We start from the raw sequence: 25,466 nt of genomic DNA on the forward strand, positions 1-25,466 counted from the left end.
AGTATTTTCCCTATTGGCACATTCATAAATCAAGCAACCTGAAACACAGTGTCATATCATTTTTCCAAAGTCACTGTAACAATAAAATGTTAATGTAAATGTTATTTTTCTTTAACTTTAGAACTTATTTTGTGATGGGCTTAAGCTCTGTTATTAAAAGAGAAAACAAGAAAAAAATTCTCTACAAACCATTCAGGCTTTAATCCAGACACCTTGAAGTAATGAGACTGCTAAGTTCCACTCCTTTATTCATCATATTATTAGAACTGGTTAAATTATGTGGCAAAATAGGCTTGATATATACTGATACTGAATTGATGATCATATTTACTTAAATGTATTTAATTATTCAATATTTATTAGTCAACTCAAATAATTAATATTTGATCCAAAGGCAAAAAGAGCCACGACAAATCTCACAGTTTCAGGAGAACCTCAACACATCCCAGTGCAGTGAACTGTAATGTTTAGGTTCCTGTGTCACAGACCATTCTCCAAAAGAATGCACATTTCTAAGAAAAATGCATTTCAAATCCTCAAATAAGTAGACATCACACAACCCCCCCTGCGTTTTACACTAGATCCACGCACTGTTTTACAATTCAACTATAACCCCAGCTTTCTGGAGTGCAAGACACAGAAACGTGCCAATGAAGATACCAGTTTCAGTGCCTGTACACCCACACCACTCTCTCAGATGTGCTTTAGGAGAGAACTGCTGCCTGGCAATTCCCTGGACCACTTCCCTCCTCTGGTGTAGAAAAGCCTGACCCACTTGCCTCAGGGATCATACTAACGCTGTAAAATTTTATAAGGAACACGGTTCTTGTAAGCGTGCCAGGATCTAGCGCTTATGTAGCAGGTAACTGAGCACATTCTCCCGCATTAGTTCCCAGCTACTCCAGTAATTTATAATTACAGAAAGACTCTTCACCAGCAACGTTAACCTTGCAAACTAACCTCCACACCACACGCACTTTTAGCACAGCTGAAAGTCACAGCCTTCACATGGTCATACCTTTCTTTTTAAAATAGGATGTTCTTGTTCTACAGCTCTGAGTTTTGTCCTGTTTGAGGCAGGAGAGTCTCAGTGTGTGTATGAACACCTAACGGGAGGGAATGAAAAAGTAGCCAGGCTCCTCTAGCTGTGCCTGCTGACAGGGCAAGAGGTGACAAGAACAAACTGAAACACATGAAATTTCATCTGAACACAAGAAAAAAAACCCAAACCTTTTTTTTTTTTTTTTTTTTTAATTGTGAGGATGGTCAAACATTGGCACTGGTTGCTCAGGGAAGTTGTGGAGTCTCTGTCTGTGGAGATAATCAGAACCTGGACAACTGGCTCTAGGTGACCCTGCCATAGCCAGGGGTTGGACTGGATAGTGTCCCTTCCAACCTCAGCTATTCTGTGATTCTGTAAAGAGCAAGTCAGGAGGAAAGTCGCAGAAAACTAAAACCTTCAGCAGGATTACCTCCCACATCCAGGATCAGCTTGGGATCAGCACTCAGCTGAAATGACTGAGGTTCATAACGCTCATAAAGTGACTGAGAGGCTGAGATAGGTATAATGTACATCTAATTAGAACAAAACACACCCATACTCTCCCTCCAGAGATAATATATTATTTTGTAAGGGTTTTCCTGTATTTAACACACAAAACCTCCTGAAATCTACGACTAGCTGTAAAATTTGCAACAGCCACATATTTCACAGTTCACTCCGGCAGGATAGCCTAGGTAGCCAGACACCAAAGCAACACAGATATGAGACAGGAATGCCAGGCTTTATTCCACCATCTTCAACTTTTCACTAGGACAATTAACTTTTCTGTCCCCATCTGTGAACAGAAGATATGCTCTTTGAATGTACATCTCGAAAAGAACCAAAACCTGCAAAACACAAAAAACTGCACCACCAATAAAAAAAAAAAACACCAAACACAAAAAACCTCCACCCCTAATAAGTGGCAGTTTTGAATACCAGAAGACCTATTTGCAGTATCAATAAAACCATGCTAGCTTCTATTTTCCCTAAAGCACATCATTTAAGTACACATATGCACAACTTCAAGGCTTTGTAGGTATAGTAAGAAGTGAAGATTATGTAGTAACTTAAAGAACTGCTGAATTTCATAATTTGCTAGAAGTTGCACTATTATAAATACTGTACTCTTAACTTGTGAGCTACAAGACTGACTGTCCCTTTTTATTTTCTAAGCTATCAGGCAATAAGAGAAGTCTTTTTTTGTCTATAGTTCTTCATACATTTGCATGGAATTTCTGTACTGCTCACACAGCCAATGCAACCTGCCTGCACTGTAAGGAGAACAGAAGTGCAGCAGCCTCTCTATGGCAAATTATTTGTCCTATAACTGATATCAAGTATATTTTTAATGGAAAGTCTCTCTCAATTAAATCTGTTTATACATAATTTGTGCTGGTACTCTTTGGTATATTCAGACAAAAAGCTTCCTGACAACTGTCAATAATTTTTCTCAGTTTCACCTTTGCCCCCCCCCGCCCTCCATCAAGTCCATTTTGTGCTTTGTTCAAAACAAGGCAAGACACTTTGCTGAGCCAACAGCTCAGTACTAAGACAAGAAAAAATGCTTTAAAGTCACTGATGGATAGATAATCAGTGTGGCAGCTCCATACTTGTTCTCCAGCACATGCAAAACACCCTCTGACAGGTTAAAACAAAAACAGATTAAAAAAAACCAAACCAACAACAAAGCAGCTTTGTCACTTTCTGTTACTTATGATTTAACAAAGACACTGCTTACTCAACAACTATCCCAAGTCTGGCAGATCATGTTATGGTATAACTAAAATCTACAGACCTCTGTATTAGAGTGGATTACAAACCCATGAACAGTGTTAGAGTCTAGTCCTCACTCACTAAAGCTGGAGGACCAGAACTCCCACAGTGTGGCTCAGGCAGGGACAGGAGCCCCAGTGGCCACTGGGCAGGGAGGCCAGGGCCACCCAAGGCTAGCCCGTGCCATTAAGGTCTGTTAATGCACTCAGGACCCTGACACATGTTCCTCATATTAGCTTATCTTGGACCACTAGAGAAAAAATATTGCTCACTTCTTTTCACTCAGGTTAATCTGACAACTGCGCGCTAGCAGTTGATGAACCTTTCATGGCTCAGATTTGTAAACGGTGTAGTGCTTACTTCAGTCCAGACTAGCTACATCACGAACCAACACAATTATTCTCCACAGTTACATTGTGACCTAGACAAAAGGAATGTAATGGCAACTATCTTTCTAAAGTTCACATTGCTGAAGACTATTAATTTAAAAAACATGGCAGTAAAGAGGTAACCAATCCATCTGGGTCAAGGGAGGAGAATAATGGGGGATTCTGCAGAAACTTTCATCTCTAATGCCCACCTAGCCTTCAGATTTATTGATATGGCAACTCTTCAGGCACGTTACAAATGAAACTCCACGGGAAATAAACCAAACAGCAGCCAGCTATAAAAAATGATTGGAAGACTGATGCAAATTGACTTGAAACAAGAAACAACCAAATGTAGAAGATGGCATACACTCCATTAGGTATTGACAACTTGACCACAAGATAGGATTGAGAAATAAAAAGAAATAGTTGGATAGTTTCCCACCAGATGTAGTTTGCATTGTTTTCTTACCTGATCTGCTGCAATGAAATAGGTGCTTTAATTTGCTGATAATAATCAGGATATTTCTTCTTGGAGGGCAAGTGGAAAAAGGGTTCAGATATGAGCTGGCCCTGATTATTTCGGCAACTTCTAACTGTGTCATAAAGCTGATAAAGCGGATTAGAAGTGTCCATGAATGAAGTAATGCTCTCAGCTTCAGATTCTCCCTCTTCATAACGAGCAGCAGCTGCACAGAGAGAAAAGATAAATGGAAAACTCAGCAGGACAAATCTGAGTCAGTCTGTCTGTCTGTCTGTCTGTCTGTCTGTGTGGTGTGGTGACTTTTCACATGGATAAAGATCTAAACCAGAAAAGGCAGTCCCTCGCTCCAGGGTATTCAGCCACTCTCTGCCAGTCAGATTCGTACCTCAGAAAAGGACATCACAAATACATCTTACAAGCCTCAAGCTGACCAAAAAAAGCACTTTATCTAGGTATTGCAACCTCTCTTATCAGATGAGATCAGTTCTGTCACTGGTAATGCACCCTTGCTACCTACCTACAAATGCTGACAAGTGTTCATATCTGAGACTACATAACAGGCTTATTTAACCACACACTACCTACACAACAGCTGTGTCCTTATTTACCCATCAAACCATACCAGTATTTGCACCAAATACACTTGTATATTGAACTACTGCCATTCTGCTACCTGACAAGAGCTCACTACAAGAGTACAAATTGATAAACTATGTCTGGAATTTTCAAAGATGCCTAGCCTGTTAAGCAAAATGGCCAAATTAAAAATGATTTTTTGCATAGATATCAAAAAGGTGACTTCAAAACTTCTGTAATCCTTTCAACCGTATTAATCACAGCTCAATTCAAAAATTGTGAAGTTTAGCAGAAAAAAACCCGACACTAAAGTCTGAATGTGTGCCTCTCATATGCAGCAAAATGAAGGAGAAATAAATATTTTAGAATTATTATATAAGTAGGATAATCATTTCATAATAAAATACTTAGAAATTTTATAGCAAACTTTCCTAGTCACCTACACAAAGCATATATTATGCTTCAGGATTAGGACGAATGAAAGAAACACTATGAAGAACTAACACTTACTGCAAATAGAATTAGGAGAAACAATACATAAGCAACAGAAACACAACAAGAATTAAAAAAAAAACACTGGTAGTGGAAAAACAGGATGGGAAGCAATAAATGGCCTTCCATGCTTCTCAGTGATACAAATGATGTAATTTGTACCTTGCAGACAGGCATAACGTCTATGTGGTTTTGCACATACTAGCAAACTAGAGTTATATTATTCACTCTTTACCCCTCTTATGAGGTAAAGTTTGAAGGAAAGCTTGGCAGATGACACACTGGGTAATTCAGCTGCACAAAAGACAGCTCTCCAACACTCACGCCAAGTTTCCAGCTGGCATTTTCATTATTGCTCAGTGGAGGCTGGCCAAGTTTCAAGCTTTCTATCCAAGTTCAGTAAAGACATATTGAAATGCCAACAAAGCTAGGGGACACTCTGACTGCATAATAACATAGTACTATCATTTTCCCTCTGCAGTCTGACACTGCAGCTCTATGAGACTGTATGATGTGTGGGACCTACCAGACAAGTTAGATGAAAGCTAAACCAAGCAGACCTCAGTAGATGTGCAAACACATAACAGACACTTGTTACTGATTCAGGGAAGACACTCAAAATTATCCCAATTATGTATTTGCATGCCAATCAGCATCACTTATTGCCCTAGCGTCTACTACACAGTAGCCAGCAAAGCAGGAGCTGGACAGAACAACTCAGGCAGAAACAAGATGGGAGGTAGCCCTACGTTTTCCTGTACCTAACATATCAACGTGAACATGGAGATAAATGCTAACAGCTAAGAGAACGCTATCAGGTAAAGCAAGTTTCCAAAATAAGATTATGTAGCAAAATACTACTGTCTTTGGTTTTGTTTACTCAAACAGTTCAGTTCCAAGTGCTCCATCAAAATGTTAAGAAACAGAATAGAAAAAGCAGAATCATTTGTTTTTATGAAAGAGAAAAAATAAGACACTAGTCAAGAATATCGCTGTTCTCAGACACATGGCAGCCAGCAACAGAGCAGTTCAAGACCCTAAATATGAAACATATGTCCTGTGTATTAAAAGTAGAACACAAGGTGTTCCCTAAAATAAAAACCTAAGTAAATTAAAGAGGCACTAAAAGGGAAGTGTTTACATAACACTGTAATAAAACTATAAATGTTTTCATTATGATGTCTATATTCTTTAAAAGTGATGTGTCAAACATTATATATTCTCACTTATTCAGACAATGATAGCGTTCTAGTATGCAACCTGTTACCTTAAGAACTGAAAGAGAATGTATTATTCAGATCAGAAGACACAAAAGTCCATATTTTGCTATGGAACAAACAATCTAATATAAGACTGTAGATTTTTTTAATGTGCAGTAGCACCAGGTCCCAGATCCCCACCAAGCCCATGCTGGCTGTGCAGAGTAAGAGTCAGTTATTCCCCTTTCATTCAACTGTTACCACAACTACAGCTAGCAGATACAGAAAGAAAAACAAAACCACCCACAGTAAGCCATAACCACAAAATAAACATCATTCAGCAGTCCCCCCAAAAATGTATTTCCTGCTGTCCATCCCATGCCACAGTGACTGTTTCCTAATGAAGGAAGCCATCTAATTTACAACTAGAACTGAGCTTTATTATCAGATATAAATGTATGTATCATATACACATACTCTTACTCAATGATGAGGCAGAAAAGGAGCAGGGAGAGAGGGAAGTATTTCAATGTATATGAAAGAAAATTAGTCTTTACTCAGTAAGTGAATTGCTTTAAATACGGACTCCTTTGTGGTCCCAAAGCACCTAGACAACAATGAATGCTCAAAGTCTAACTGAAGACATTAGTAAAACCAAAAGCAGCATCCAGTCTTAGGACATCTCTAAATGAAATAATCATAACTAAAATAGCTTTGTTGACAAAATGAAATACTTCTTTATAAGCAATACATAATGACCATCTATGCCTGCCTTTAGAGACTTACAATGAAGAGCAAGTCAGCTGCAGAAGCTGCTTATGTTCTAGTACATTTGACCTAGAAATCTACAAGCTCCATCACACCATGACCTCCCCTGAAACTGTGAGGATAAACTCCAAGTTCGAAACAAATAGTGTTCATTGACTGTAGCAGCTGCCTAAGCAAAGAAGCTCATACAGATTTAGTTCTCTGCATCAAGAAGAAAGTCCTCTTAATGTTCAGTCATGCAGCCTACTTCTCATTTATTTTAACAAGCATTAGAGGAAGGAAAAAAGACGGGGTACCAGAGCAACTAATAAAAAGACTACTTCGTTTAAATAAACATCATTTTCATCCAGAGACTGAAAGCATAAGGATGTCCAAGCAGTATGCTGGAAGGACAGAAAATCTTGAGGGTGACAAAGGTTTGCCAAAAAAATTGACATTGCCTCTTAGGCGAAGGCAATAAAGATAGGAGAGCTTCAGCAGCAGCAAGGCAAAAAGCTCAGATGCATATGAAAGGCACCATGAAAATGACAGTGATGTCTATAGTAAAGGTGGCACCTGAAAGTGCTTAAATCACTTCAAGAATTTAAATCACATAAAGACATAAAAAGCTATGTGTTTTTACAGAATTACAATTTGCAAAAACAGCAGCTAATGATCATGCTGAACCAAGCTAATAAATACTCCTCAACTCCCAGAAAGCAGCTGCTCTGCATCAGTAACTGAACTCTGGGCTAACCAGGAATAAAAATGCTTCTGCTTCCAGCAAAATCTAAAGCGATCCCAAAAATTCTACAGCATATCCATCCACTGGAAAACAGTGCTCAGTACAATTCAACTACCAAGTGTGAAAGAAATGCCAAAAAGAATATACATTGAAGAGATGCATCCTTTCACATCAATGCAGGAATAGCATGAACAAAAAAATAAAACAAGGGTATACGTACAAAAACATTTCAGAAACTGCTCTGAGATGAATGCAAGGAAGTTACTGAGAATGTAACTATCAAGACAGGCTAACTTAAAAGACAACTTACAACAATTTATGACTGATACAGAAATATCTGATATAGTGCATATATTATGGCATATATGTTTACAGTACAACGCTAAAGCATGCTTATTATGAAACTAAGGATGCTGTACAAAGGCATGCCTTTTTCTGTGCTTCTGTTTTAACATAAACTTTCATGCAAGATTTCAGGATTGCTAGTCTAGACCAAGTATTTCTAAATTAAGTTCTAATATTTATCTTTCCTTATACCTCATATAGATTATCTTCACCTTAAAAAATTAAAACCTGACCGGTACTTAGAAGACCCAATGACACAAGAGAGCAAGAGAGAACAAGCCAGTATGAGCAAGATTTCTGTCAGACAGCTGCAGCACTGTAAATCTCTTTTACTGCAAGGAGCACCCAATGTCTTCTCCAGTGTCTCGTCTTCGGTTTCGCATTAGAAGGAATGAAAATAAGCTAGTTTCCTAAAGCTTGAATAAGTATACTTGGAAACACACACACTGAATTCAAAATGTGCAAGCAGGTTTGGCCTACCCTATCTTACCAGCAGTACATTTACAAACTTGTACTTTGAGGAAACAAGGATTGGATTTAATAGAATAACATGCTGAGTCTGGAAACACTGCAAAATATTTTTAGATACTTTTCAGAAATTTTATTTAATATATGTTTATATTTTTACATATTTAATATAGTATATAAATTTGAAATTATATTTTGAAATAATTTTAAAGGAGCTCTACAGTTTTTCTTATTCCAAACATTTTAATTAAAGAAAATATATCGAGAAACTGCATTTCAGTTCCTACCAGCCAAAGCTGCATCCTCATCACTTTCTGATCCATATTGCAACGCCATGGTTATTGCTGACAAACGATCACCTTGGGCTGATCTTTTGTTACTATAAAAGAGAAAAAAAAAATTTGCAAAATTAAGAAAAAAAAGAAAAGGGTTATCATGTTAACCATTAACAGTCACCCAGGGTGTGTAAGTAAACAAGTGAAGCTCCCAACGCTTGCCTACATTATCAGGAACACAGACATGACTATGCAAGAGAAGACCAGAGCCCTTAACAAGAGAAACTGTTAACGAACCATAAGTCTGCCTCTATTTTAAGCGGCAGTCCATCAAACTGAAAAACCGGACACAATTAGAGAGCCAGAGCTCCAGCTAGCTATCTTCTGTCCTATTTTGAATACTTGAGTATTTAAATTATTGGGGCAGAAGTGGGATGATAACAAGTCTCCCTCAATTAGTAACTTTGTTACTTGATCCTGTTGTATAGGGATTTGTCTACATGAAGAAATTCAGAACACCATAAGCTGTATAGGCTATCCTCTCACACTCCACCATGCCCACCTTAGGCATTTTCAGCACTCCAAAACAGTTTGCTGTTGGGACAGTCCAGTAAACCCAGTTGTCCCTCTCCTCCACACGGCTGGAGGCAGGGCCCCTCCATCTAGTCCTGGTCATAGGATTCACTACTCACTTCCTACAAATACAAATCAGAAGTCCCTTCATCAAGATCAAGAGTAAGATCAGCCCTTCCACTCCATCTGGAGAAATGCCCACCCGAGACTTGGGGCAGCAATTTTCCTGGAGGAACCTCCTTTTGCAATTGTTTTTCCTTGCAACTCACGTACCTGTGCCTCTAGGGTTAAGGTAGATTTTCCATTCCTCTTCATGTCCTGTCCATTGGTCACACAGGTAAAACCACAGGGTGGCCCATGATGTGTACCCACTATAACCTCACTTTTGAGCAGAGGAACATTTACTAATAGCTGAGATAACTGGTCTGTACATATGGGGAGCAGGATCTACCCTCTTTGGCTGGACCAGTTTCTCCACAGCTGAGGTGAGGGAGGAAGAGAGACGTTCTTCATGTTGCCAGAGTTGGCCAGCCAATTCATCCACCATTTGTCCCTCTCAGTCTTTCCAGGCCATTACTAGCAATGAGTTGGCATACGATGGGGCACTCCATACAAACTTCCGCCACAGGGGTCACATGCACCTGACTTCATCTAGGTCTCTGCGTAACTGTTTGTTGTCCACGTCATCATAAATCACTTCCAGCATGGCTAATTCCCTCAGGTACTGAATACCTCTCTCCATGGTGGTCCACTTGTCTGGGTGACATGTAGCATCTTCCTTGAGGGGATACCTTTCCTTCACGCCTGACAGGAGTCACCTCCAGAGGCAGAGGGCTCCTATCCCTTTTCCAATTGCTTTGTTAATGCCCCCTTCCCTAGAAAGTGATCCCAGCTGTTTGATCTCCTTATCCTCAAATTGCAGGCTACTGGCCCCATTATCGCTACATCAGAGCAGTCAAGTGACACTGCTCACCTGGATGATGGCTGAAATATTCTCACGTATCTTGCAGCTTACTAAGGGATAGGGACCAGGTGCATACCACCTTGATTAAGAGTTCTTGCTCTTCCTTCTCCCCGGTCAGCAAACACCTCTCTTACTCCTCCTGTTCTCACAATGGCCCTGCTTTGGAGTAGTCTGCCTCATCCGCTTCTTCTTCCTGCTCCCTCTTAGAAGAAGCTCCTTCATCCCTTGCTAAATGAGACTATTTCCAGTATTTCTTCTTATGTATAGGGGCGACTGATACTGGTACGGGTTGGTTATTCGGTTCAGCTGCAGTGCCTGTCGCAGGGGTTGGAATAACTGTGGTGCCTGTCACAGAGGCGGTGCCTGTCACAGAGGCTGGAGTAACCGTTGTGCCTGTTGTTTTGTCATCGGATCCAGAGACCTTCTCTTCTCCTTGAGGGTACTGAATAGTGTTAGACAGGGGTCTGTAGGCATGGGCCAGACCCCAGCACATTGCAGTGGTTCGTGCCTCTCTGGAATTACCAGGGTGACAGCATGCTTTTTCCACATATTTTACTGTTTTTTCAGGATTCTGCACTTGTTCAGGGGTGAAATTCCAAAACATTGGAGGTGCCCACCATCCCAGACACTTGCCCATACCCAACACCCTGCCACTCATAACTATCCGCCCTCAGGGGAGCTCTGTGGGTGATATTCTTAAATAGTTGTTTAACCCTAAACAAGATCTGAAGCATGTTCAGGAGATACAGCAATAGGAACATGCTGGTTGGAACATCCCAAGGATATTAAAAATTCTCAAGAGCTATTGTAATCAGCCTAGAGGACAAGGGGAAGACGGAGGAAGGCATCTCCCCCACAGGTGGGCTCTCTGAGAAGAGGTGAAAGGTGTAATTATTAATATTTTCCAATAGGTGGCTTCCAAAGTACGGTAATGGTGGCAATGCCAAACACAAATACCCGATTGGTCTCCTGACCAGTAATTTTATCATTTCATAAGCCTGTGTTACGAAGTACAACAAAATGATAACCTTAACCCAGTCCCCAGAGGTGATAAACAGCACAGCAGGGAACACATACAGCAAGTAAAGTGTTACAGAACGCAACTCTGAGAGCAAACAAATCAACACTGTGACCAGTGACTATTAAACTAATATAATGGATGTCTATAAAAAAATTTAACACACTCTGGTCAGACCTATCGTTATCGCAACCCTTTGTGTTCCACATTGGGTGTCAAAAACAACTGTTGCACTTCAGCCCAGCAGACAGCTAAATACCACACAGCTTCTTGCTCACTCCCCCACCCTGCAGTGGGATGGGGGAAAGAACTGGGGAAAAAAAGTAAAATTCATGGGTTGAGATAATGACAGTTTAATAGGACAGAAAAGGAAGGGATAATAATAATAATGAAAAATTATAAAAGAATTAGAATATGCAAAACAAGGGATGCACAATGCAATTGCTCACGACCTGCTGACCGATGCCCAGTCAGTTTCTGAGCAGCAGCTTCCAGCCAGCTTTCCCCCTGGTTTATACACCGAGCATGACACCATATGGTATGTAATATCCCTCTGGCCAGTTTGTCCTTGACTTAGCCAAGTCCTTGACTTAGTGTAAGCACCGCTTAGCAACATCTAAAACTTTAGTGTGTTATCAGCATTATTGTCTCCTAAATCAAAAATGCCATCCTACACCAGCTACTAGGATGAAAATTAACTCTATTCCAGCCAAAACAAGGACAGTACCTTAAAGTGACACCAACTCTATACACATGCTCAATCCCTTAAAGACCGTTGTAGCTGCTGTGTTAAACCATGGTTTCAGAGTATACACACAGGGAATTAGCAAGGAGCAGCACTGTTTCAAGACAGTAACCCAGAGACTGTAGGCATGAGACCTCTGCTAGGTACCAAAATTCTCAGCTGATGACTGAAAGAACAAGCCAGCATCCAGTAATCCAGTCTACTCAGCAACTTTGCCATAAATGCATCCCAAAGTCAATACTTTCTTTTTACTGGTTTCACTGGTTTCCACTATCCAGCTCTTAATTATTTAGTCTAACTTACTATTTCTTTTTAGTCTCCAAATGTATTTTTTCTAGGTTTACAACACATTTCCATGAGGTTTTTTCACCTGCTTTATTTCGTAATGAAGCTTAACATATTGCTCTTCAGAACATTTCTAAGGAGATAATTGCATAGAAAGTATTTCATGGCAGGTGTTTTTAAGTGTTAAATATAAAATCAAACATGGAAGAGTAATTACAACCAAGTAACTTATTACATCATAATAGATATTTGACTGGAATATATTTGAATCTCAAAAGTATTGGAGTCAATACTGAAGAGCACTAAAAAGAAAACAAACAAACAAAAAATCCCAAAACAAACCAGAAAAAATTAGTATTTCCATATGATGATGGCCCAGCTTTTTGTCCAAGTCCAATTTACTTACCGATAATATTTGTTAGAAGAATTTCTCTCATCACCAACACTGCCTTTACCCTGTGAGGAAGGACCTGTCAGCTTGGAAGCAGTCAAATTTGATGGAGTCCTTAAGGTAGAAGAGACAAGCCAAGGAAAGGGAAAGGGAAGGGGGAAGGGGGGGAAGAAAAAAAAAAAAAAAAAAAAAAAAGAGGTCCACCTTAGACCCAAGAAAAGATGCAGCAAAGACAAAGCTTTTTACAGAATTACTTTGATAGATCAGCCAAAAGGTTTGGAGACAGACATAACATGTTTTAAAGCTAAGAGTAAAGTAATACTAAGATACATTTAGTGCCCCAGCATTGATAACAGTTTTGTTTATAAAGTCAGAGGAAGGTAACACTTAGATTCAGGATTAATAGCTATGTAAACAGCTCAGCCTACATCAGCAGTGAAAGCAGCCAACAAAATGTACCTTAGCATCCAAACAAAGCTAATCATACAGATTCAATCATGTTTTATCAACACTTAACAAAATCACTGTCCAGCTGCTTGACAATGTATATTGTTAAGCAACTTTATTTTGCCACTTTATTTAAGGGAGGACAGTTAAACACACCAACAAAGAGCAATTTAGTATGACTAAGGATACAATGAAAGCTGCAATAGAAAAGCATTATTTTTGACACAGAGGCAACATGTCTGCAAAAATTAGGTTAGTAGCGTTATGATGAATTTGAGCCTGATCATCAATGACAAACAGATGTAAATTTAGAAGAAAAATATAGCAAATTAACTTTAAATGAACTTATGGGGGTATTTTACCAAAATCAACGATACAGTAAAGGAGACCCCTCTCTTTGAGGCAATTAAGCAGTTAGGAATTTAATTAAAAAATAATGATTCTGGGATGCAGATGCAGCAAAAGAAACAAAAAAGAATACTGGTTCAATAAAAAAAGCAATCACTGAAATGCAGAACAGCAGGTAAAAGGTTTGGACTTTTCTCTCACCCCACATTTTTTTGCATTCAGCCCAATATTATCGTAGGCTGCTTCAGGTTTGCGTTTGCTTTTTTTTTTTTTCTTTGCCAAGTTAGAGAAACAAAGAAGGGAGTTGTCAGTTATTCTGACGTTCAGATTACTTCAGGATTTGCAGGTCTCTAACAAACACAGTACATAAGAGAACAACTAGTATAAGGTTAACTGAGAAGTAGAAATGGGTTGGCAGTGCAAGAGAGGAATTCCACTAACAAGTATCAGTGTGATTTATCTGTCATCCCTTCTTACGCAAGCAGCTTTATTTTGAAGAAAAAATGTTAATTCAAAGTTAAACGTGACACATACATGTGACGTCCTGAGCTGCATCAATGGCCAACACAGTGAGAAAAATAAAATAAAATCACAATAGAAAAACCTCTATGCCTGTATGTCATTCTAGTTACTGCAAAGCCAGCATATGTACATTCAGTGTTTGTAGAATCAAGGTTTTCTGGCACTACACATACTTTTAAGAAGGAAAATTACTAAAATGTGTCAGGAATTACTCCCTAACAGTATTTCTGCTTTTATATTTTTATATACTCCAAAAATGATTCACCCAAACACAGGAAACGTGCTAAAAAACCCACTACACAGGTTGAACATCTCGAAGCACCAAATGGCAATAATCCATCAGGTAATAAGCCTACGCAATACTTTTAATACTGACACCATCTACACATTCTTCAGACAACAAAAAAGTTTAAACTGCGTTTCAGTAAAGTAAGGGAGTGCTAGTGTTTTCAGTAGTACCATACAAACCTTTGGAGGAAATGAGAGGAGTTATTTTCCAGCATCAAATGCCAGTGAATGGTTCAAATCTTGAAGAGAGTCCACCTTGTAAAGAGTTTGCTAACCATTTGGATTACTTGCAAGACATTGCTTTTATTTTTTTACATTGTCTCATATGGGCAAATAATATGTAAGCCTACTTTTGAGTGTTACTTGTAAGTAAAAAGTTTATACAAGAATACAATTGCATTTCAGGTAAGAAACATCTAAAATGACTAAAACATCTAAAAATGGCATTTCTCTGTACACTATAGATTTTCACAGGAAGAAAATGCTGTTTCCTAAATAAAATCATTCCTTCAAACAAACAGAGATATCAATCAGTGGTTTATACTTGCCTGTTCAAAACCAAATCTATACCTCACTGATTAATAAATCCAGATCTTATTTCTAGCTATGAAAAGAGGAACAGGATACCGGTTTTCAAACAAGAGTTTATATAATGTGGACTTCCCTCTAAATATCTTTTGCCAGAGGTCTTGTTCCTATGTTTCTGCTCCTACCTAATCAACTGTGAGCTCTTACATTTCAGCTCCTAAGAAGGTTCAAGAATATCCAGCATTTTTTTAAAGCAAAACACAACAAAGCACCTTGTTCCTCCCTATTCCTTTTCTGTTATTAAGTTATAAACACGTGGTAGAAGCTGGCCATAGCTTAAGTTATAAAAGATCCACTGACACTAGTTTTCATAATCAAATACCTCACAGAAATATTTCACCACAAAATTATTTAAATAAAAAGTTTCCTTCCAAAAACTATTTTACAATTTATAACTTCTAAAACAACAATAAACTAAGTTTTCAAGCAATTATTTCCCACTATACTCTCCACAGCAAAATTCAGGGAATGTCTACAGAGATTTTTTATGTGAGATTATAAAAAGAACTCTATTCGCAGTACCTGATTCGGAGACTTGATTTGGCCAACTCACTGTGTTCAATTTCAGCCTTTTTCATATTAAATATTTTCTTAATCGCATTTGCATCCTGTCAATTAAAAGAAATTTTTTGTTTAATGTTGAAAGTGAAGAATGTTCTAGTCAGGTATATCCATCTATCTAAAAATCTAAAACAAAAATGAAGGGCTTTTTCACTTACATATAAAAAAATTCTGCATGAGAAAAGAAGCACAGAACAAAGGCTACCTGAAATAGACCCACAGTGGTCTGTAAAAACTGACTAGAATGGCTGAGCAGCTTCAAGGTCATTTTTTATCACATCTTTACAAAAAAAATATCTGCATTATGCAAATATACACGAACACCACTTTAAAAACAAAAAAAGAGGCAAATGAGTTTCTGGGCCTTTGCAATCAAGAAGTTTACCAAGCTTTACAATGCTTGCTGATTCTCCACCTGTGGAACTTGATACTCGGAGTAACAGTTCACAAAATAGAGACTGCAAGTTTTGAGTGAGGTTACAAGTGTGTCAATATCACTAGGAACTGAAACTACAACCCAAACAGAAGTGCAATTGGAAAAGTCCAAGAACCACTTACATAATAGTGTTATACATACACAAGGTCTCCCACTACAAGGCCCTTAAAATCCGAGCACACAAAGGAATAATTTGCCACTGAAATTCTCTTACTTCCAGAGCACATGGAACAGCAATGTGGTAATTCATATACAAAATGCTATTGAACCAAGTATGAAAAAGATAGGAGATGCAATTTGGTCACAAAAATATGGCTAAAAGGAAAAGGAACTTCAAAAACTATGCAAAGAAGGCATGACTCGTTTAGAAGCTTGTGATGAAAACCATAACCTGTTCCTGCAATCTGGAAAAAGATAACAGCTGGTTACTACTGCTATCCCTGGAACCTGTAGTTTCAGCCATTTCAATGTCAATCGCAAGTACAGGGACCCTCCATTCCTCCAAAGGAGTCATGTAACTCATATCCCAAGATAAATTTAATTGGAAAAAATCATGTAACGCAAGAAAAAAAAATTACATACACCCCAATTATACTAAAAGCAATATATAAAAAGGAAAAGCCACCAATAGCTATTTTTTAAAAAAAGATAAAACAAGAGTCTAGGGCCTTATGCTAAAGATTCATTTAAGTATTAATCAGCAGGGAAAGTAGTAAAGAAAATCTGAACTGAAATCAAACTATGAACAACTGAAACTAACCTTGAATACTTGTGATCCAGGCTCATTGTAGGTTTTAGCATTCTTTGCCAGAAGATCTATATCCTTGGCCATTGCATGAATGCTTTTATAGGTTCCGTTCTATACAACAAAAAATGGAACTGGTTAAAGTGGCAGCCTTCAGATAGCATGAGAACTAAGTCAATAGTGAAAGGCAAAGGGAATTCATACAGAATAAAGCGAACATTTGCAGAAAAACAAGAACATATGCATAAAAAAAAGAGGACAGCTAAGTATCTGGAAAAAGTAATCAAAAAAGAAAGTAACAAACTTAACTGCTAAGGCCTTAGAGCTCATGAATGCCAAGTAAAAGATTGAAAAAATACTTAATATGTTAGATTACCACAACTTCAAAGGTAAAATGACATTTTGTCAGAACCCTTCATTCTCCAGTTCAATTAGTCTATGTGCTATCCCTCACTATTATACAAAATGCTAGAATTACACAACAGTATTTCAAATTACTAGAGAAGTAAGATGAAAAACACATCAGTACAAAACATCTATTTATGGCACCAGAACAAAGGTAGGTGATGATAATGCACGACCAAGCTTCAATACTTCAATGTTTTACATTAGCAGTACTTGCCAAGGAATGACTTTAAACCATTAAACATCAAGGAACCCAAGATATTCTGGCTTAATGCCAGCACACTACAGTTTACAATGCTGGATCTTCAACACAGCTACTTCTGCAGCATTAACCCAGGAGAGAACATTAAATCAGCATAGTGTTCAGATTTTTAAATAGCAGGGGAAAAACACATTGTCTTTCCTACTGCCATAAACTCTGGTTTCTAATAATTTCAGAATGCTTTCTGTTGAACAAGTCTATACTTTGACACGTTAATACGCTCATACTGTACCTGTATCCTTTGGGCAATAGTTTTAAGATCTATGGGCTCCTTTATTATTGCATAATAATCTGGATATTGCTGGAAAACAAAAATAATTTATATGTTACTATAAACAGTCACAAAGCTATTGTTCTAATAGCTCACAAAACAAGCTATTAGATGAATTACAGGTAAGAATAGTGTAAGCTTCATAAACATAGCATTAGGCTCCAATTTGGGCAAGCCAGATCATAAGGCAGATAGAAAGAATTCTAATTCATCAATAAATTGATGTAAAGGAACATTTCTGTCTGAAAGCCAAATACATGGTGACAGTTTTCAGAGCATTTATTTTCCTGGTTAAACTTGTTATGCCACACCCTGAAACAGGACAGTGAAATCACACATCTTTAAAAAAAGATTAAAAACTCTGCAGCAAAAAAACCAAATTACCTAAACTGGCACAAGAGGCCAAGCCCCAGTCTGCAATGAAGGGCTGGGAACAAGTGGATAGGAGCAAAAAAGGGAAAGAAGCTCTAAAAACAGCTGGAGTTTGCCACCAGTGAGACAGTAACAAAAAACTGCATCCTGAGTGTGCACATCACAGCATTTAAAATCTGTTGTTATATAAATGTTCAAGTTTCTAACTTAGAACACAACCAGTACTATTAAAATACCCACCACTTTAGAAGGAAGTTTCTGAAACAGTTCACTTATGAGGCGTCCTGATGGGTTTGTGGCAACAGCTACAGCTTCAAGAAGCTGTTCAAGAATTTCCTTCAGGTAACCTGGCGATGACTAAAGTAAGAAATGAAATGGCAAGAAGTTTTAATAGCAGCCATAGTGGAGTGTTCTAAGTTGCACTGAAATATATGAATTAACTTTTCAAAGACAGAAAAGAATCAGCCATAAAACACAGATGCAACTTTTGAGGACAGCATTGTTTATGCATCAAGGTAAAGCACATGAGAAAACTTTAATTTCACATTAACACTGCAGACTGTCAGACATACTTTACATACTTTACATACATAGGATAGACTTGGTTATCAACATTAATGAAAACATGCATCCCTACATCACGAAAACCAGACAAGTCCAAACTTCCTATCATCATATCTGGCTTACAAAACACTCCCAGAACAGCTGCGCTGAGTGGGACACATGCTGGAAAATGATGTCATTAGACGTGAAGCTTGCTTGCATCGAACCTCAATGTTGGCATGATATCAAGCACACATACTAGTTTCCACTAAATGAGAACCACATCTTATCCCTATCAGAAAACCCTGTAACATTTTTATTTGCTAGGCAAAAGTGAAACACACATACAACGCTGTGAAATTACTGACTAATAAACTTGTATAAGAAATACTTTTTGGGGCATAACTTAACTATGAAAAGACTTAATGCTTTTTCACATATGGAGGCCAATCTCCCTCTCAGAGTCAGCTGACATACACAGCCATGGCCTCCTCCACCTGCAGCTGTCGTGCCCACACTTACTAATTCAGAATTTGTGCCTTGATTGTCATGTCCTTCCTCATCTTCGTCTTCCTCCTCAGCATCACCTTTTTGAACAAATTCATTTTTTGTGCGCAAATACAACTCCCATAATTTGCAGGCAGCTTTATATTCAGGAGAATCAGGCTGCAAAAACAAATCAAATATTTTACTCAAAATTCAGACCATTCTAATCTGAAGGAAATTTATAAATTACTGGTTGAAAGGTATTGAATGCATTAAATAAATAATAGAAAACCTGGGAAATTCCTGTTCCAGTCGTTCTTCAACAGTGATGTTAAGAATTGCAATCAGAACTAGAAAATATCACCTCTATCACTCCAAGTCTTTCAGAAAACTTAGCAATAAAATTACTTGAGTTGAGGCTTGGACAAGCCTATTAGATAAATCTGGAGAAATAACTAGGTTTTGTTGAAGCGTAACACTATCAATATCTAAAATAGACTAAATATCAGGATGCCAGAAATGTGATTTAAGCCAATATTGCTGCCATTGTGTAGCACTTGAAAATTACTTTCTACAAAAGAAGAATGCCAATAAATGAGCCAGTATCTCTGAAAGCACTGCAATGATTTACACTGAGCATTAACTGTGAAAATCCAAAGGACTTGACAACATGCTACCACCTGAGTACACATGTAGGTATAATTTTTGGAAGAGCTAGAAGCATTAGTCAGCAAATTAAGTTTTGTAGATACAGAGTTGGCAGCGGCAGACAAGCGTGTGCCTATTAACATTACTACTTAAGAACACTACCCAGAAAAAAAGACAGCTTTTCCACTCTTCTGTATTTTTCTTTCCCTTTCCTCTGTCACTTAACCTCTATTTCAGGTATTCCTGCAGATACGCCACTTTACTACTGCTGATTACGCTCTTCTTACTTCACTCTCAGCCTCTGATGGCTTGTAATACAAATGAGAAACTAACATGAGAACTGTTCTTAAACTTGCCTTATTAGGCTTAAATATTCTCAAGACATTAAGCCAGGTGTCAATTATGAGGACCAGAATACCAGAAGGGTCTTCTGCTCCGCTAGCCTGCTTCCTTCCATGTTAATGCAAGATGCTCAAAAGTGTAAGACTCGAACCAAAATACTAAAAAACCAAAGGCTTCCATTTTAATGTAGCACGGCTAACAACACACCTGATGCAGTAAAGACCTTGACAATGAATCAGCCATCCTTGTCTTACATGCATCACTGGAACTGTGTGGGTAAGGTAAAAAATGACAAAAGAAGAAGTTATGTTTGTGTGCCATACCTCCAGCTCAGAACTCACTATTTCTCTAGAAACATCAACAGTCCTTCATCCTAGAAGGATGGCTACCTACTTCTATTCTACACACAAGAGTTTTACGATACAGGCAAAATTATGAGTCCACTACTCTGTAGGCAAAGGCAGCACACATTCTGTAAAACTCATCATTCTTTCCTGCCCTCAAGTCCTTCTCCCTCATGTAGTGACCATGAGAAAGCCAACATCAATGGGCAAACGCCTTGCAAAGCTTCAGGAGTACAGAGCGAATTCTGAAATCTTTATACTTTTCCTACTGTAACCAGAATGTGCAAATGCATTAATCCATAAATATGATAGCTTTTCGAAAAGCTACACACACACACATACAAACATAAACAAAATAAACACTGCTTTTCTGAATGTCATCTGGTTATGCCGATTGGATTATTCAGAAAGCAGTCATTTGGATCATCTCCAAAGTCAAAGATATATGAAAGGTAATGTTAGCAGTTTCAGATTTGCTGTATCATCTCAGTCACTACATACAATTTCACTGTTCTGTGTATTTAACATAGCCTTCTATTAAACCAGATTAATCCAATTTTTTCCCACTTCCTTAGGGCAACTGCAATAAAAACCCACTAATATCTAAAATAAAACACACACAGTTTGGGGGAATGGACACAGGGGCTGCACCCTTGATGAAATGCATTGTCACATACACTCACAATCTATCATCGCTGACCACGATAATCAATGTGCCTTTTTTTCATACGGCCAATGAAAAAGAAAGATTCAATGCTCCTACTGTATGGTTGCTGTTATTTATAAACTCTTCTTTTTAGGAAAAAAAATAATCAATTTCTATTTCAAAAGGTTACACAGAGTGTGTTGTAAAATGGAAAGGCTTTGTTAGAAGAGTATTCTTCTCAGTTTACATCTCTATTTTTGCTTTCCACCTCTTTTGTAAAAATGCATGAAAATCCTTCCCAAGTTAATTTATCGTTTTCCAAAGAAAAATTGCTATAGTAGGACATCTTACAAAGACACAGTCAACCTTACAGAAATACATGCAAATAACTGCAATGCGTGCTCTTCTCTTACCAATAATAAAGACTAAACTGAAAAGTTTTTCGGCCAAACCAAGGAAGAATTTGAACAACTCTACCACTTTAACAATGAATTTAAGCCTTTGTATGTATTTTCCTCACCTTATAGTAAGCCTTCGCATTGTTAAAGAGAAGCTGAAAATCAGCAGTCAGCACATTCACATCATCATACTCCTCCATCTTTAGCTTCTGCTGGATTTTCATTAAATCAATTGGCTGAGAAACCACTTCATAATAATCTGGCTGATTTCTGTTGTAATGACAAAAAAAAGGCATTAAATTCCAAGCAGTAAAATCAAAACTACAGCACTAAAGTTTGTACTTGTCTATGACTAACACAAAGGAAGTTTCAATATGTTTTTGTTACAACTAAAAAATCTGACCCTTGGTCTAAGAGTAGACTTTATTACACGTTCCGTTATCATCCTCTGTTTTCCGAGTTTAAGATAAAATAAAGAGACTGATTTTTACCTCCTGCATTTTCAAAGGTCACTTGATTCATCCTCCAAAGCTATGCCCTTAGTATTACATTCCACCACTTAGGTGGAATATTTTATAGTGAAAGGCGTAGATGTTTTAGGCAGGTGTCACAAGAAACATTTTGAATTGATTCAGTGTATCCTTTTTTGACTGAAAAAGGGCACCAATGTTAGCATGTGTCATTGAATAATTACATCAAAAACTTGGATCAAACACTGGCGTGAAACTATGACAAACTTAGCTTAGCTTTTTCACAGCTATTAATGCTGAAGTATTCCTCAATAAACACTTACTCCCTGATTAAATCTCAGGTTCAAGGCTTAACCAGAACCATGGTCTTACCTTCGCTTCGGTGCCCTAATGAAAAGCTCACAAAGGAGCCTGCCCTGTTCATCTTTGTAATCTCTGATGGTGTTGTAAAGTTCATGGCATACAGCAATCTAAAATGCAAGAACAATAAAGTAATGAAAAAGGAGAAAATTTTAAGGAGGTAACAAATCGAAGCCTACTAACAATGGGACAGACAAGCTGCCAGTCCACAGCATGCCTTAAAGCAGAAGTGTGACAAAATTGGTGCATCTCATACATTAGTACAGTACATGACAAGTATGCCAGGTACTGCAGAATTTTAATTTATTGTTTTGAACATAGGGAGCCTTCTGTCAATGCTAATTCTAAGTAAAACACCCAAAATTTAAATTAATTCAGTACAATTCTTCCCAAGTTATAGACACCTAAAACAACGACAGGGGTTCTTCTGCCCTGCAATTAATTAAAATTAGACTGCTAACTCAAAAGCATAAGAGAGACATTGTGCACTTCAGCAATCACTGTCTGTGCCGTTCCTCACTTATGTCTCTCTGCATTTGCTATTCAGACACAGCTTTCAACTTCTGCACATTGTGATTTCATCTTCTCCAAGATCCTTCCATCTGCTAAAATCATCAGCAAAAAAAGGAAAGCAGCAAAGGGAAAAAGGGAAAGAAAAAGATGAAACTGGGGAGATAATAACAAGCTTAGCCAAGGCAGCAAGAGATTCAGGGCCAGCGTATGTGCACTACATATGATCATCCATTTTACAACCCAGCATTTCCCAGGCAGGGATACAGTAACCCTAAGAAAAAAACCTGTGCATAATAAGAAGGTACTAACAGGATCTACAGTTGGGAGATTGGAAAGTCTCCTCCTCTTTCTGCTTGGGCCTGGTATGTTTGTGGAGTGGTGGCCATCATCAAAATCTCCTCCACTGACGCTGCTGGAAGGTGAGGTAGCTCTTCGCCTCTTGGAACCCATGGAATCCAACTTCTTCTATAATGAAGAGAGATGTTCTTAAACTCATGGCATTGCATCCAAATTCTCTGCTGAGAGCTAACTACAAAGCTAGCAGCGCTCAGAATGAGTCACATACATTTGTAATATACTATCGTTCAGTTAAGCCATATATCTAAACACCAGATTTTTGAAAATTTGCAAAAGTAAAGGGAAATCAAAATGGTTCTACAGTTTTATAATCACTGATGACAGCAATGTCGGAAAACCTAGGCCTCATGGTGAAGATTAATTTAGCAGCTTTTACTAGGATATGCTCTTGAACTATCTACGTTTTGGTACCTTGTTCCATGCATGATAACTAAGCAAGAACTGCTGTTTCAAAGGAAAAAGCTGTACAGAGAAATGTTCTGGTGTAAACGCACATAATTCCATGTCAAATTAAGAAAAACCAAACACAACAACCAACCAACCAAACAAAAAAAAACCACAAAGAAAACAAATAAATGAAAATGGCTACTGAATACCCTGAACTAGATTCAAGCCAAAAAAAGGTCTGGACCATTGTGTGACCTACCACTCCCACCTTCTGTGTAGGACAAATGGCTCAATAATCAAGAAGTAGAAAAGGCCACCTCCTTTTCTGGCCATCGTTTTCCATTTACCAACGCGAACAGTGACAAGTGAATAACCACCATCCAACAACTACAATGATTTACAAACAAGTTGTTGGGTCTTTCCCAACTCCCAGTGACAGCATCAGAAAAATACCTTTATTTGTAGCTGTCTCAAAGGCTGAAGACAGAAGAGATCCATCTACCCCAGCCTATACCTATTTTCCAACCAAACCAAGGAATTTCTTCTAGGAAGCAGCTGACTTACAAGGTACGGCAGCACAACATAACCGCATTAGAGCATTTATGTTAGGGACAGATTTAGTTTCAAGCACACAAACAAGATGAATAAAAATAAGGTAGGAATAATTAACAGTTAGGATAAAAAAACCCGAAAGGCTAGGCAGAGGAACAGAGAGAATGGTGCACATACAATCAATAATTTACCAGATTTACCAGAGTACAACCAGCACCTCGAAAAGCCAGTCTCCTCATAGTGTCTGATGGCCAAGTACAGATATCAGGAGAAGGTAACACTCTAAGAGTAGCAAACCAGCAATGGTGTTAGTACAGTCAAAACTAGAAGACAAGAAAAAGGAAAGAGAGAGAAGAAAATTGAGAGTAGATAGATAATTGAAGAATATATTCAAAGAACAAATTGAATAATTACAGTGACACAGAAAAAAGCAAGAAAGAGAGGTAACTTTTTTACGCTAGCAGAAACTCTAGAAAGTAATTCTGTACACAGAATGCTAAACATTTCTGTCATTTTTACAGTAAAACAACATTTCTCTACTGTTCCTAAATACATACTGCAGATTTCACAGCCACTTGCTAGAGAATGATTCATCAAGCAGAGCAGTGAGTAAACATAAGTGATATCTGACCTGAGAGTAAAAACCAGTAAGCAGTAAAACTTACTGAATATGAAGTAATACAGTGCTTATAAGAATAAGAAAATAATTTTTAAGGTCAAGAAACATTTAATAGACTCTCTAATGATGATGCATCTCCATCAGGCTTCAGAGTAGATTTTTATCCTCATAAGTAAGCAACATTAAGTACCCAGCCTTACAGGTTCGCTAAAAATATACCCCTTTCAATTTCCAAGCAGTCTCCAAGTCTGATTTTTTTCAGAAATTCCATGTGAAATGTACAGAACCATTTTATGATGAAATGACTGCTTCTATGTAGTTCATACAAGTACTCTCTTCAATCAAACCCCAGAGAGATTGTTCCCCTGTTCAGAATTCTGGACGTTTTCAAAACATGCACATACACAGAAACTCCATGCTTCATTAGGTAGCAGTTCATCTCAGGAACGGACAACTAGCCTGTCACTTTTGGCACTGCCTCCAACTTTTATCCGAGAGCTACAGTATCAAACTGCTAACATCAGGCGCTTGCTGATGTGGAGGCTGCTAGAAAACACAAGTTCTTGGTTGTGAAAGAAAGGCAAGAGGGAATACTGGAATCAATAATTCTGGTTCACCCAGGAACCTGGAAGTATACTCAGTAAAATCCCACCCTGAAACAAACATTTGGGGACACCCCCCCCACCAGCATCTGCCTGCAAACTGCATATAGGCTTCTCCACATCAGTTATCTGAGGCACGCACACTGCAGCTCTCAGCCACACACAGATGCGGGTTGCACTTGTACAATCAAGACATCTGGCCATTCCGTACATGGCCTCCAAAACCATTTTTCTCCTCTAACAACAGAGGAAGGTGCAAAACATGCACCAGTCTGAACAACATCATGAATACTCAGTGAAAGAACTGTTTATGTAAAACTCCTTCTGAATGTCAGGCCCCAAAATGCAAACTTCTTTCTAGATCTCCACACTTACAAACAAGACAGTCCTACTGTGGACAGAAATGTATTTTGTTTTACTTAAGAACACTCTCCTAGACTTTCTTCTGCAATCAAACTGCT

At 38.2% G+C, this 25,466-nt stretch overlaps 1 protein-coding gene across 8 annotated transcripts in view; it reads right to left on the reverse strand.

Moving 5' to 3' along the window:
* Positions 1-25,466, reverse strand: part of PBRM1 (polybromo 1) — a 69,218-nt gene that overhangs the window by 42,348 nt on the left and 1,404 nt on the right. For 2 of the 8 annotated variants that reach the window (XM_056336177.1, XM_056336170.1), the window contains exons 2-13: positions 23,985-24,107; positions 22,798-22,953; positions 21,988-22,085; positions 21,268-21,415; positions 18,804-18,947; positions 17,979-18,095; positions 17,328-17,396; positions 16,444-16,542; positions 15,209-15,294; positions 12,509-12,607; positions 8,530-8,621; positions 3,659-3,875 (exon numbers count right to left, since the gene is read on the reverse strand). In XM_056336177.1, coding sequence (XP_056192152.1) covers positions 3,659-3,875; positions 8,530-8,621; positions 12,509-12,607; positions 15,209-15,294; positions 16,444-16,542; positions 17,328-17,396; positions 17,979-18,095; positions 18,804-18,947; positions 21,268-21,415; positions 21,988-22,085; positions 22,798-22,953; positions 23,985-24,023 — 1,364 coding nt within the window. In that variant the 5' untranslated portion in view covers positions 24,024-24,107. The remainder of the gene's footprint in view (positions 1-3,658; positions 3,876-8,529; positions 8,622-12,508; positions 12,608-15,208; positions 15,295-16,443; positions 16,543-17,327; positions 17,397-17,978; positions 18,096-18,803; positions 18,948-21,267; positions 21,416-21,987; positions 22,086-22,797; positions 22,954-23,984; positions 24,108-25,466) is intronic. The other 6 variants (XM_056336172.1, XM_056336173.1, XM_056336171.1 and 3 more) reach the window with 3 other exon arrangements.

Source organism: Falco biarmicus, chromosome 4 (assembly GCF_023638135.1).
Source record: "Falco biarmicus isolate bFalBia1 chromosome 4, bFalBia1.pri, whole genome shotgun sequence".
NCBI classification, from domain to species: domain Eukaryota; kingdom Metazoa; phylum Chordata; class Aves; order Falconiformes; family Falconidae; genus Falco; species Falco biarmicus.